The sequence below is a fragment of the Populus trichocarpa genome, chromosome 15, assembly GCF_000002775.5.
Source record: "Populus trichocarpa isolate Nisqually-1 chromosome 15, P.trichocarpa_v4.1, whole genome shotgun sequence".
Taxonomy (NCBI): domain Eukaryota; kingdom Viridiplantae; phylum Streptophyta; class Magnoliopsida; order Malpighiales; family Salicaceae; genus Populus; species Populus trichocarpa.
The window spans coordinates 12,591,649-12,605,555 of record NC_037299.2 but is presented as its reverse complement, the minus strand read 5'-3'; the positions used below and the strand labels follow the sequence as shown (position 1 = coordinate 12,605,555).

Sequence of the window (13,907 nt, the reverse complement as noted above, 5' to 3'; positions counted from 1 at the left end):
AAAGCTTGCATGGCCAGCTTTTGCAAACCATAGTTACATATACAAGTAAGAATTTGGTACTTGGCTTGAATACGAAGGAATGAAGAGACGCTAAACAGTAATAAAGAGACTTTACAGTTGTTGTTTTCACTCCTTTTCTTTTCTGGATAGACAATAGACAGAGCTTTTTGGACTCTTAATTAAAAGAAGGAATTCTGAATATCAATATCATGTTTTAGCGCTAAACTCCCCAAAGGTTTGAATATGTGACGACCTTTACTTATTAATTAAGTAAACCGGATTTACTGTGCCCAAGTGTTTTTTTTTTTTTTAATTCTGCCCTTTAACAACCTAATTTAAAGCTAATTTAGCTAAAAATGTTTAGAAAAGACAAAATTAAAAAACAATTGATTAAAGTGGCACCGAATTTACTGTGTCTAAGAATTTTTTTTTGTTTTCATTTTTTTTTAATTCTTCCCTTTAAGGACCTAATTTAAAATTAATTTAGCTAAAATTGTTAAGAAAAAAAAATTAAAAAAATGATTTAAAGTGAAACACGAGGAGGAGATGGGTGGTGTTTTTGAAATTTTTATGAAATATTCAACTTAGTCCTTATTCTTTATGAATTATAATAATTGGGACCCTATAACTTTTTACGTTTTTTTTTAAATCAATTTTGGTGTAAAATTTTATTTTTTTTATTTATTAGTTTCTAGATTAATTAAAATGAGAGAGAAAGTTGCCAGATTTCAGTGATAGAGAGAGAAAATTATTATTTATACATATTCTAACCATCAAAACAATAGATCTTGGTACTAAATAGTTCTATTTGGTGATGAAAATTCACCTTAGGTGTTTTTTTACCTTGAAATTATCTAAGAAATAAATCTGAGCTTGAAAATATTTTTGGTTTTGAGTTGATTTCAGGTTTTATGATCGTTTTTTGGTTTTTTGAAGTCACTGATTGGTTTGTCAGGGTTCTATGGTGTTTTCAAGATTTTTTAGGTACAAAATGGGTTGAAAAAAGATTTTTAGGTAAAAAAAATTCAATTATGATTTTCTAGCCACTATAATACCCGAAATCTAAGCAAAATCAGACGACGTGTTGTCTGCCTTTATATTTTCAAATGTACGAGCCTATCTTTGCAAGCCCACACACAAGCCTTTATCAAATGGGTCACTCTTGTGAGACCCAACAATACCTTGTCTTTTCCTTCTTTCTCTCTCCCCCTCTCTTTTTTATCTTTAAAAAAATTCAATATTTGCTTGATTTTGAATATGCACTGACACGATCAAAGAGTTGATATCGTATCTCAAGTATAGGAGTATCAAAGTAATAAATAACCCGGCAAGACCGAGGTCGGACCACATGGAGATCAACTATATAAATAATATATATATTTTATTTAAAAATTAAAGAGATCTTTAAAATGTAAGATTAATGTGAGGATTAAACAATGATAAAAACAGATGTCAAGGTTAGAAGATCCACTTATGGTATTAGAAATAAGTAAAGTATAAACTCATTATAAATTATTAACATGATCATATTAATTATCTTATTTTTGTAACACCATACTTATAAATATCAACAGACATTCATGTTGCTAACTTATGTTAACAACAAATCAAGTTCCTCTTATAACAACGATGTCGGCCGAAGACTATGAAGGATCAAACATTTGATGTACCAAGTATTATATAACACAAATCTAGATTAATCATTTAATAAGCAAGGTATTAAGAATTAGTAAGATAAAAAGATAAGACATATTAATAACAAACTTTCTTGGATATAAGCATTGAAGTCCGTGTTGAGTTTATATTATGCTTATTCTAACTTCACCCTGACATAATTAACTTAGCTAGACATAATGAATGAGAAGAACATAAATAAACAAGATAAGAATATAATTATGATATAAGTTAACTAAGAGTAGTAAAAGAAATGAAAAGTATAAACAAGAGATTAATATAACTTGAAAGAAAACTTGAACATTACAAAAAGAGAAAGCAAGAAAATGATCTTAATCTGAAAATCAAGATGTCTAAATGAATGGCAAATGCCTTCTTTTATAGGCTAAAAGAACTATTCATTTGGTAATTGATTATTGATATAGTGACTAACTATTGATTTAGTGGACTTAGTGAACAGCAGCACTCAAGCATTTGGATTGGATGAAATGACATTGATGCAATCAGAATTTAGCAAAGTGTTCTTCATGAAAGTTGTTTTAAATTGTCTTATCTTTCCACCCGCTAAATTTGACGTTATTTGGATCACTATAGATCGAGATATGACTAAAATACTGAGTAGTACTTCTGGTGGACGTGGTGAATAGCCCTCAAGCTCTTGTCTGGATGAAATGTCATTGCTAACATCAGAATTTGATAAAGTGATCTTTAATAAAGTTGTAGCAATTTGTCTCATCTTTCCACCAAAAGAATAATGAGCGCATTTGAGCTTCTAGAACTCGAGATATGGACTGAACACTGAACAATGTCTAGGTTGCAGGACAGATTCAGACTTCTCTTTTGATGCTAAGATTTGGACTCCAAAATGGCAAATTGAGTCTTGGACTCTCATAAATATTTTAGGCCTATATCTTAGCTTTCTATCCATATAAACCAAACTGAAAGCCAAGATCTACAGCTCCAAATATGACCCAATGACTGAATGATATTCCAATTTGAATTGAACCAACATTTCTTTTCTATGCTTAGCCCTTTCTTTGTCCTTTCACTTTTAATAGTTAATCACATCGATCAATCTTTTGAATTGTGAGATATGCCTGTATTTAAAATGAACATTTACCATAAATTAAAGCTATCTTATATTATCAGACTTGTTATTATAAAACATGCTTAAGATAAGGAATTTAATGATACTTTAAGTGCAATATAATGATATAAAGCCTTAATGAGAATGCACTTTTAAGTACTAATCATGTACAAGCCTACTTTTATAGGCCCACACACAAGCCTTTTTTAATTTCTTTTGGTTTGCTTTATATCATATTATCATGATCCCAAACAAACATCACGATATTTGATTGGTGCTTAATTTTATAATTTTTATTTATTTATTTTTATTATCATATAATTAAGTAAAAAGTAGTTTTAAATAACAAAGTTCTTAGACTTAGTAGATTTCTTAACTCAAACCATGAATTTGACAGGTTAAGTCGCAAAGCCACAGTTGATCAAATATGTCATCATTTTAATATTGAAAAAAATCATCTTGAATATGATGAAATGGGGTTAAAACAAAAAGAACCTTAAAATTTTATTTTTATTTTTAAAATATTAATCTAACAAATTTTGCCTCTCTAGGAGGCTTATGAGAAATTTTATGGTGTTTAATCTATAACTACTGATATTCTATGAGTTACTCTTTGAAACCTATTATTAAATAGAAATAGATAAAATAAGAGAGAGAAATCCTATATATAGGTGTTCTTATTATTTTTGGTGGGACATGAATTTTATTTTCTCTCTTCTTTTTGTATATGTCTTTTTTTTCAAAGTAAAACTCATAGAGTGACTAATAAAATACCACTAGTTATAGCTTGAGCATCATAAAATCTTCTAAGGTTTACAATGCCTTTAAATAGACTAAAAAACTAACCTAAAATATAAAATAATAGAAATAATGTAAAAAAAATACCAAACCACATGAATCCATCTAATTTTCCTTTTTTTACTACTCTTTGTTTTGTTTGTTCTCTAGCCATTGTCTTAGTTAATGTTTGTTTTTGTATTTGTAATTGCATTTGAGTTTATTTGGTTTAAAAAAATATTAAATTGATGATTTTTTAATGTTTTCTAATTATTTTGATATGTTAATATCAAACATAAAAAAATCTTAAAAATTATTTTAATATATTTTTAAATAAAAAAATACTTTTAAAAAAATATTTAATCATAATAAGCCACCTTCTTTTGCTTAGTTTAATCTATTTGTCGTTTTATATTAAAAAACAAAAGAGAAGAAGAAGAAAGGAAGGAAGGAAGGAAGGTAATAATTTAATGCATAGCCTTTTCTTTTCTTTTCTTTTCTTTTTTTTCCCTTGATATGACATGTTCTACGATCATTTTTATTTGTTGATACCTTACCCAAAAATACTGCCAGTGAAAGTAGTCGGTAAACAATTTATAGCATGTTTTGGATTATAATAATAATAATTAATTTTTAAATTATTTTTATTTAAAAATATATTGAAATAAAAATTTTTATTTTTTAAAATTTATTTTTGATATAGCACCACAAAATAATTTAAAAATATTAAAAAAATATTAATTTAAAATAAAAAAATCTAAAAACACTTTGGACACTTAGTAAAATGATTTTTTTATATAAAAATTCATCCAATACTAATGATTACTTAGCATTGCCGCCAGTGATAGGGGTGAGAATTAAAACTAAAAAATTTATTAAATTGAGAAAATTAAAAAAATTTAATTAAAAAATGAAACTGAAAAAAAACCGAATTAATCAATTAAAAAACTAAAAAAATCCAATACTGTTTGGTTTTGGTTTTAAAATTCTAAAACCTAATGAGCCAGACCAAACTGGTTGAACCAGCTCTTAAAAAAAATATAAATACCAGTTTTTCTTCCAAACCGTGCACCAAACCAAAAGGATAGCCGCCCCAGCCAGCCGGCTCGTCGCTCATTTCTGGTCTGTGTTTTACCTCCTCTATCTAGTGTCTACGCAAGCCATCTCTGCTGGCAAATAATTAATTACTAGCCATTCCCTTCTCTTCTCTTCCACTTTTTATTATTATTATTATTATTATTATTATTTTGTTTTTTGCTGGTGAGTATTCCACTCCTTCCCTGGCACTATAGAAAGCAGTTTACAAGGATGAAGAAACTTTAAATTAATTGCATTTTCTTTTCTTCATAGACAGAGTTTGCTTTCTGTTTTAAGGTTGGAACACTGAACATCAGTGCAGTAATGAGTCATATCTTTTGACTTCATTTCTGGGAATATGATGTTCCTTTTTCCTTAAGCACCTAACAAGAATTAATCACAATATTTCTTTTTCTTTATATATATATATATATATATATATATATATATATATATATATATATATATAGAAAACAATAAATTTTAGAGCTATTAGAAGTTTATACGATCGTTAACTTTAAGACCTGTGGGATTAGTCGAGGTGCGTGCAAGCTAACCCGGACAGTCACGTTAATCTAAAAAGAAAAGAGCACTTTATTTAACTCTGAAGGGTGTAGCTTAATTGGTCAGATCTTGAGTTTGTTCTCCAGAGATCACTAATTCGAATCCCACAAATCTCAGGGTCACTGGAGGTTTACATGGTCGTTAACTTTAGGGCCCGTGAGATTAGTCGAGGTGCGCGGAAGCTAGCTAGATACCCATGTTAATAATAATAAAAACACTTTATTTGAAAATATTATGAAACATACAGGCACATCAATTTCTCAGAGCTAGGCCTATAGATAATAATTTATTTTAAAGAGATAGAACTAATAAAGTGTTGTACAGTGAAAAACAGGGTGAAAGTGTCATTCTTTTACCCCTGTACATAGATATGTCACTGTATTAATTTTGTCAAGAGGATTATCTAGTTCATCTAAGAATGTGTAAACTCTATACTACTGTAAAATAGAATTATATCTTTGTAAATCAACCTCACATTTCATTGGATTTCGGCGGCAAAAATCAATTTCTCTCCATAGACATTGAAAATTGTTGTAGTATGTTTATCCTCCAAACTTGTTTTAAGTCTCATTATGTTCTTTTTTAGATCATAAGCTTGTGAGATGTCAGCGCCATCAAAATATATTGCAGCGATAGCATCCCATTCGGCTTTCGCCGTTGAAAATATGATGCAGTTACTTTGCATCCATTGAATTAATAGTCATCCCTTCACAACTGCATTCTCTATTCTCCAAAAAAATCCTATAATCTCTCAAAAAATCCTCTGTTGACGACTCATGCCAGCAACCAGTACTTAAGAACAAATTGATCGTTGTTTACATGTTCTTAAATTGATATATTAAATATCATAATTTTGTGAACTCATAGAAACTTCGTAATTTTTTCAATACATGCATGCAAAATGAAGCCCAATAGTACTGTTACTAGTAGGAACTTATTTAAGTTTATTCACTTAAATAATTATGGACAAAGCATAATAAAAGCTACTACTTTTTATTCCATGCTTAAACTGATATCATTATTTGATGGTGGTTGACCAATCCCTTGACCATCAGTTTGTGCTGGCAAACTCCTTGGAAATGAATCAATTCCTTGTTGTGGAGTTGATGCAGTTAAAGAAGATCTCAGTTGCTCAAGCTCTCGCTTTGTATCTGCTACAATCTTTTTAAGTTCTTCCAACTCCTTCAAAATAGCAAAATTGTTAACTCGACATGAGTAATTAATAATTTTTTGATTCATCAATGCAAATTATTCTTATTTAAAAATAGAAATCAGGAGTCTCATGAATTTCAATTTAATTTTTCGTTTCAATAAATATAGAGGTTCCTGATATTAATTGATTAAAACTTGCCACTTACAATCTTGTTTTATATGCATGCATGATGTTCGAACTTCGAAGTAAGCAAATTAAATGCAACCTTGTTAGTGGTGTTTGAAAATGTTATAATAATTATTTTTTAAAATATTTTTTTATTGAAAAATATATTAAAATAATATTTTTTTTATTTTTTAAAAATTATTTTTAACATCAGCATATCAAAATAATCTAAAAATATTTGAAATAAAATTTTTTTATTTTTTTTAAAATACTTTTAAAATATAAAAATAAACAAGGTTTAAATAAAAGAATGTGCGGTGTAAAAACTGATGCAACACTGGATAAAGAAAATGTGCGTAAGGTATTTCTAAAAATAAAACAGCACAACGTGAATCTTATGGCATAAAAAATAGCTTATAATATTCAGATTATTAGTTAGTCGACAGACTATTAAAGACCTTGGACATTGAATTTAGCGGAAGAGAAAGAGTGGCAAAGTATAAAGCATGGAAAATTGACTAGTCTTCAATTTGTCCTTTCATTTGAAATAAAAAGGGAGAAAATCTCGTAGGATAATATTACAAAAAAATACTAAAAAGATACCAGTGATTCATTATGCTTCAAGACACATTGTTTTTACTCTTTTACCTTTATTAAAAAAATGGTTATACTTGTAATTGTAATTAGAGGAATCATTATAAAATTTATTAAGGACGAAATGATCCGGACATGTTTGTTTTGCTGCAGTGTCATAACTGATATGCATTTAAAAACAAGAAAAATTATGCTTCGGAAAAAGAGCTCTTTTGTCTTTTGCAAAACAAAAACAATGTGTTTACATTCATATCCTATAACATTGGCAGAGGGGCTTCTCAGTCTTTTATTTTTTATTTTTTTTAACAGTAAAATTACAACATAACCATATGACTTTGAAAAAATTAAAAAAAATTAGTGAGGGTGTTTTTATCTTTTTATCTTTTTTGATATGGTTTTGTTGTAATTCTTAAGTAGAGTCAAGGGTGTTTGAGTATTTTAACATGCATAAATTATTATTTAAATTTAGAGGTAGTTTATGTATGCTTCAGACGAGCTAACAAGTGGGCGCTGCCGACACTCTTTGAGAGGTGCATGTGGCGCCCAAATTGCACTCAATTCTGCTTTTCAGGGAGGTGTTCGATGCACCTTATCATCCCCATCATGTAAGTGAGGTGCGTGTTCGTGGCCGTGATGCGGAGGAGCACCGGCCGTGAGTTTTTCCCTCCCTCCCTCTCTTCTCTCTCCTCCTACAAAACCATGCTAACCATTGCAAAAATAAAAGAAGAAAAAAGTATGGCTATTTATTTGTTAAGTTAAATTATGTTTTCATTCTTTTGATTACAATGTATTTGATCTTTAACTATTTATTGAGCAAATTTTTTTTTAATTTTATTCCTTGACACTTTATTTTTATATAAGATTTGGTTATCATTCTTTTAATTGCAATGTATTTGGTCTTGAATCATTTATTGAGTTATTTTTTTTTTATTTCATCCCTTTATACTTGATTTTTTGTATTGGATTTGGTATTTCTTTTAATTATGGTGTGTTTGATCTTGAATCCTTGATTGAATTAATTTGTCTTTGAATTGCATCCCTTGACATTTTATTTTTGTATCAAATATAGTCCCTACTATTTTGATTGTTATTTTTAGTTGTTCTTATCATTTTTTTATTGAAATTGTTTTTCAATTTCATCCCTTATAATTTGCTTTTATTTTCTTTTTGTGTCAAATTTAGTTCTCTTTTTTTTCAAATCAATATTTTTTAAACCACTTCTTTTTTTAATTTGTTTTTTCAAGTTTATCTCTAATTATTTTGGTTGGTTGGGGATTTTGCATTGTTATTTTTTTTAATTTGCCTTTTATGTTGTGATACGGCCTCATGATCCATGTCACTAGTTTTTATAGTTGGACCCGGTTGGCTTCAGACATTTAAAAACAAAATCTCATCCATCATCATTAAGTTCATTTGAAATTGGTATTCTTTTATTTTTTTAATTCTTTTATGAATTTAATTTTTCCTTTTAATTATGACCTTCAATTCGATATTTAATGATATTTAAGTTTTGACCATCAATGTTTTGATTTTTAATTTTGATCCCTCGTCTTTTTATTAAATTTTAATTTCATCTTTAGATCTATAATCTTGATGATATTTAAGGTTTGATTATTCAAATCTGTAAAAATCTTTATCCAATAAAGATAAGTATGGAAAACTAAAATTAGATTCGATGGTAATTTATTGTCATCTGCAAGCACGGTGCCTGTAATGAATATATTGAATAACATATATGATATACAAAATATTATCTGGTAAATTTTATTTTTGTATCTATAGATTAATTAATGTTATGCTTATACTCATATAGCTTAAACGTTTTTAATATTATCCCTCTAGTTTTTAAAATTACCAATGTTACCCTAATCGTTAAAAAGCTTACTGTTTAAAATTGGTTTTTGAATATATGTTTTTTTGGAAATGTTTTTAAGTGTTTTTATGCAAATAATAACATCTATGGGTATATGAGAGTGGGTATATGAGAGGTAGTAAAAGAGAAATGTAAGGAAAATTGAAAGTTTTGATAGTTATTTAAAAAAACAAAAAAAATGGAAACTATTTAAAAAAACTATAGGGTAAATTGGAAGGTTTTAAAGTATTGAGATGAAAGTGGAACATACCTCACCAAGATTCGACCCTGACATGGCTGCACCTTCCATATATTTGTCTCTAGCGTTGAAATATTCTTCTTTCTCCTCCTTTTTGTTTTTGTTGAAGATTACGGCGAAAAATCAATCAATTTATTGTTAGAAATTGGAGTAGTTATCAGTTAATAAAAGCAAATATCTAATATTAATCATTTATTTCAAATTTTTCTTAAACACAAAGGCATCAACAAAAGCAAATATCTAATATTAACCATCATCCAACCGTTTTAAATTAAATGACATCCAATTAAAATCACTTTATTAATAAAATGAAGAAAAAGAAATGAAAACATTCAAATGGAATTTCCAAAATAATGAATTAAACAAACATATATAAATTGAAATAATCTGATTTGTTATTTTATTCTGACGCCTAAAAAAATGCATTATCTATCTATCGAGGTACTTGAGAAGGATTTTTGGTATACTTACCTCTTTCAAATAAGAAATGAGCTCGCCTAATCTTTTATATTCGTACTGTTCGCTCAAGCCAAGATGTAGCATGAGAAGGGAGACATGAGTGAGTAACTCTCCACCTCTTCTCAGTTGTTGAGTATGTTCTTTCCATGGACACTGAGCTGCTGCATATGCAACCATTTCTACCCAAACTTCATTTATCGTCTCCCATCGCTTCTTGGATTCCAATAAAAGCAATTGCCTGGCGAGCACATATACACCACGTGTCACTGGCTTTTCTGTTTTCCAGTAACGTTGAAACAATCCATCATCATAACGATTCCATCCTGGTGATTCACTGTTGCGCAATTCTCGCAAGATACGCTGATATCCCTCATCACCAGGACCACGATCTTTTAGACCCCGCAATTCTCGCAAGGTTTCTAGATATCCCTCATCACCGAATCCTTTAGAGAGCATATTTGGTCTCATCACCAAAAGATACATCATGTATTCAGATAGGGATCTGCTTGTTTCATATTCTTTGGAGACATTGCTTTCATCTTTATCAGCACGATAACAAATCTCTGTTGCGAGATGCCAGACAAGAATGCTCCGACTGAATTCTACTTCAGTCGTGCACCACTTGAAGTCCCGTAACACTCCCTCTCTTTCTAGCACACCATCTCCCCTCTGACCAATTATTTTACTTCTGACATTTTTATCACAGACATTCAAATCCTCCTTAATCTTCTCAGCTTTCTTTAGAAGATGTCCGAAAATAAGACCTTGTAGTCCAACATTCAAATCTTTCCGATTCACATGCATTTGCCTCATCATTTCATCGATTCCCAGCAATTCCAAGCATTTAGGTGGCTCGCTTTCAAAGGAAGAGCTTATCAGGTTATACTGTGATATGGATCTCGACCACCTCTCGCTTCTAGTTAACTTCCTTAGCTGAGAATAAGTTGCACTAGTCAGGCCGTTCCCTCCTTTATCAATCAACCAAATCATTGTCCAGTCAGACAAAACAAGGCATAAAAAAGCATAGAACTCGAGAAAAACTGCGGCCGCAAACAATAAATACGTCACTGCAATGTCGGCCGTTGAGTAGTCATGCTTGTCTATCATGACCTGGAAGGTAATAAACGCAGTAACAGAGAGCAGAGAGCTGATACAGCGAAGAATGATTCCGGCACGGGAGTAAATCAGAGGCGCTTTAGTGTAAAGCATATCATATATCAATCCAAGCTCAACCTCTACCACCTTGAAGGCACCGTCTGCTTCATTTTTTGAAATCAGCTCCCTGCTTCTTATTAGTGAAGGAATGTCAGGGACAAGATCCTGCATCACTAACTTGGATATATAAGAAAAAACATAAGCTTGAAGAAGACAATTTTCCTGGAGGTCTTGTGGAGGAGTTTTTGATATTCTTGAACGATTATAAGAACCCGAAAAATCGTAGATAGAAGAGTTTTTCAGACTCTTGGAGCATGAAGACCAGAGCACCCAAGTCCTCTCTGCGTATTTTACAATGCCAACAATGAACATTGGGATCGCTATGAATGCGAGAATACCGCTAGGCCAAGACTTTGAGAAGACATAAAAAGCCACTCCGACTTGGACTACAAGACCAAGTAAATGCCTTAACCACAACTCGTTATCTTCAATCGAGTATGCAGTGATTGTGTCCGGGCCACCAAGGTGCAGGAGTAGAAAAGGTGCCCAAAATGCCTGGATGGAACTGTTTGCTTTCTCTGAACTGTCACCTGATGAATCTCCTTGGCTCCTGGCTAGATTACCCAGTGCAACAGTTGCCACCATGTCTGCTGATAGATATGCAGACCAAACGAGAATCCTGATCCAGCTTCTGCGAGTGGTCTTTCGCCGAGACCCAAATATGATGAGGATGGTTTGTAGGAAGAGACTAAGCAAAACCATTCCTCGAATCTCCCAATTGTTCCATAAATTAAAGACTTCTTCAGGCAAGTTTTTAAGCATTGTCATCTTTCCCTCAACTGTGGAAACTAGTTCTCTCGATGAACCCTTGAAAAAACTATTTTGTAAGATGGAAAAGTAAATGTGGATATCTTTGAAAAAATCTCTTAAAATGAATAGCGAAAAGACTCTTATGAGAAAAGAATTCTGCAGTAGATTTTGGGTAAGGTATCATAAAATAGGAGTTGCTGCATATTGTTGTTGCAGCATGCAAAGGAAAAGGTATGGGATGCATTACAAGTTAATATTTGGAAGTGAATTCTGGGATATATCTCCTTTAACTTAAAGCTTGCATTCCCAGCTTTTGCAAACCATATATAGTTACATGTACAGGCAAGAATTTGGTACCTGTCATGGGTACAAAGCAACGAATAGATGCAAACTAGTAAGAAAAGAGATGCTGCAAGAATGAAGAGAATTTAAATTAGTTGCTTTTCCCCCCTTTTCTTTTCTTGATAGACAATAGACATCGCTTTCTGGACACTCGAAGAAGGAATTCTGAATATCAATATGATGAGTTGGAGCACTAAACTTCCCAAAGGTTTGAACATGTGACTACCATTTACTACTAATAAGTTTCTGCCTTGCACTAGTGGAATTTTGCATCTTCAAAACACACAAAAATTTCAGAAATTTGGATAGATAACCTATTCAACGATAGTCATCCTCTCGATGATTAAAACAATGGGTTTATTTGTTAGTTATTAAACTTGTTTATCAAGATTAAGTGTATTGAGATTAGTATAAAGAATAATCATTTACATTAAAAATACTATGAATCTAGAGTAAGTATTGAAGAGTCTAATATTAATTAATTATTTTGAAATATTGTAAAAAACATTTTATAATGTCTATATATATTATATGAATTTAATAATAAAAGATGTGAAAGTATTATTATTTAGTGTACTTGTCATCTCTCCTCTGTTCTGTCATTTGTTTTTTCCAACAATTTGTCCAGTTTCTTTTCATTCTCAAGAGATTCTAGCTAGCTAGATAGGCAAAGGCTTTGCAAATTTTTAGCGGCAATAATCACGGTAATAAAGTAGTAGTCCTATTATTCGTTAGCGGCAATAATCACGGTAATAAAGTAGTAGGAATTTTAGATGTTTAATGTGTGTTTAAATTATTATTAAAATTTAAATTTTTAATGGTTTGTAAACATGTGTAATTTTTTTGGTGTGTGGGTTGGTAATTAGTGAAAGAAGGGTGGGTGGATGTGTTTTTGCATGTTTTAAAAAAGATTTTGTATGGATTTTACAATAAATTTATAAAATTCTAAAGAATTTTGATTTATCTTTCAAAAATATTAAAATTTATTTTTGAAAAGAAGAACACAATATTCACTTGTAATATAAAAATTAAAAAAAAACTTAAAATGATTAATATTCAAAATATTATTATGGATAATAATTTATAATTACTTACTTTAATATCCAAAATTTTATTGGAAATAATATAATCTAATTACTCATAATATAAAATATAAGAAGTTTTATCTGAAATATTATTTGAAATGATATAATACTCAAAAATTTTAATTTCACCCTAAAAAAAACCTTAATAGTAATTAAATACATTTCACCATTTTAGTATACTCAATGTTACACAGTGCTTATAAATAAAAAGCATGAGAGGATGAACTCTTTAATTTCCTTGCTAAAATAGGAGCTTCGCATTTTAGCACGAGTAGAAAAATAAAAAAAATTAAAGAAATTAAGTGAAAGAGGGGAGAGCCGATCCTCTCATGTTATTGTTATTTTAAGAGTATTTTCATACATGAACGAACGAAGGAAGGACACTAGAAAAACATTGTTTTATACTGATTGCAATCAGGTTTGAACGGTTTCAATAAATTCTTTTTATAATAGGCAATGTCAATAATAAAATGACGGTGAATCTTTAATGATATATTTTTTTTCCTTTCTGATATGATATTAGTAATTTATTTATTTTAGTTAATTGCTGTCAAATATCTTTTTTATATTAGTCTATTATCATTGTCTATAATTTAAATCAAATTATTAAACTACGCGATCTTATTATATCTAGTCGAGTTAATGACTTAAATATCAAATTTTTTTTGTTTTTTTAAAATTATTTTTTTTATTTCAGTATTTTTTTTGTATGCTAAAAATATTTTGACCAGCTCGTGGATAGCGCAAGTCACCAATTTAAAAGTCACTAACAATAAATTCAAATTAAAACTTGGTGTCTTGGCTATTGAAAGTTAAAGACATAAAGTTGGACAGGAAATGTTAAGGTAAAGGGA

The 13,907-nt window shown here is 29.9% G+C and overlaps 1 protein-coding gene across 3 annotated transcripts in view; it reads right to left on the bottom strand.

Moving 5' to 3' along the window:
* The window catches only part of LOC7456657 (uncharacterized), a 50,617-nt gene that overhangs the window by 12,550 nt on the left and 24,160 nt on the right, over positions 1-13,907 (bottom strand). Inside the window, exons 3-5 of one of the 3 annotated variants that reach the window (XM_052447692.1) lie at positions 9,674-10,568; positions 9,215-9,292; positions 5,946-6,361 (exon numbers count right to left, since the gene is read on the bottom strand). The exons of 1 other annotated variant lie outside the window; for it this stretch is intronic. In XM_052447692.1, coding sequence (XP_052303652.1) covers positions 6,173-6,361; positions 9,215-9,292; positions 9,674-10,568 — 1,162 coding nt within the window. In that variant the 3' untranslated portion in view covers positions 5,946-6,172. Of the gene's footprint in view, positions 1-5,945; positions 6,362-9,214; positions 9,293-9,673; positions 11,992-13,907 lie in introns of those variants that run through there. One more of the 3 variants, XM_024586474.2, reaches the window with a different exon arrangement.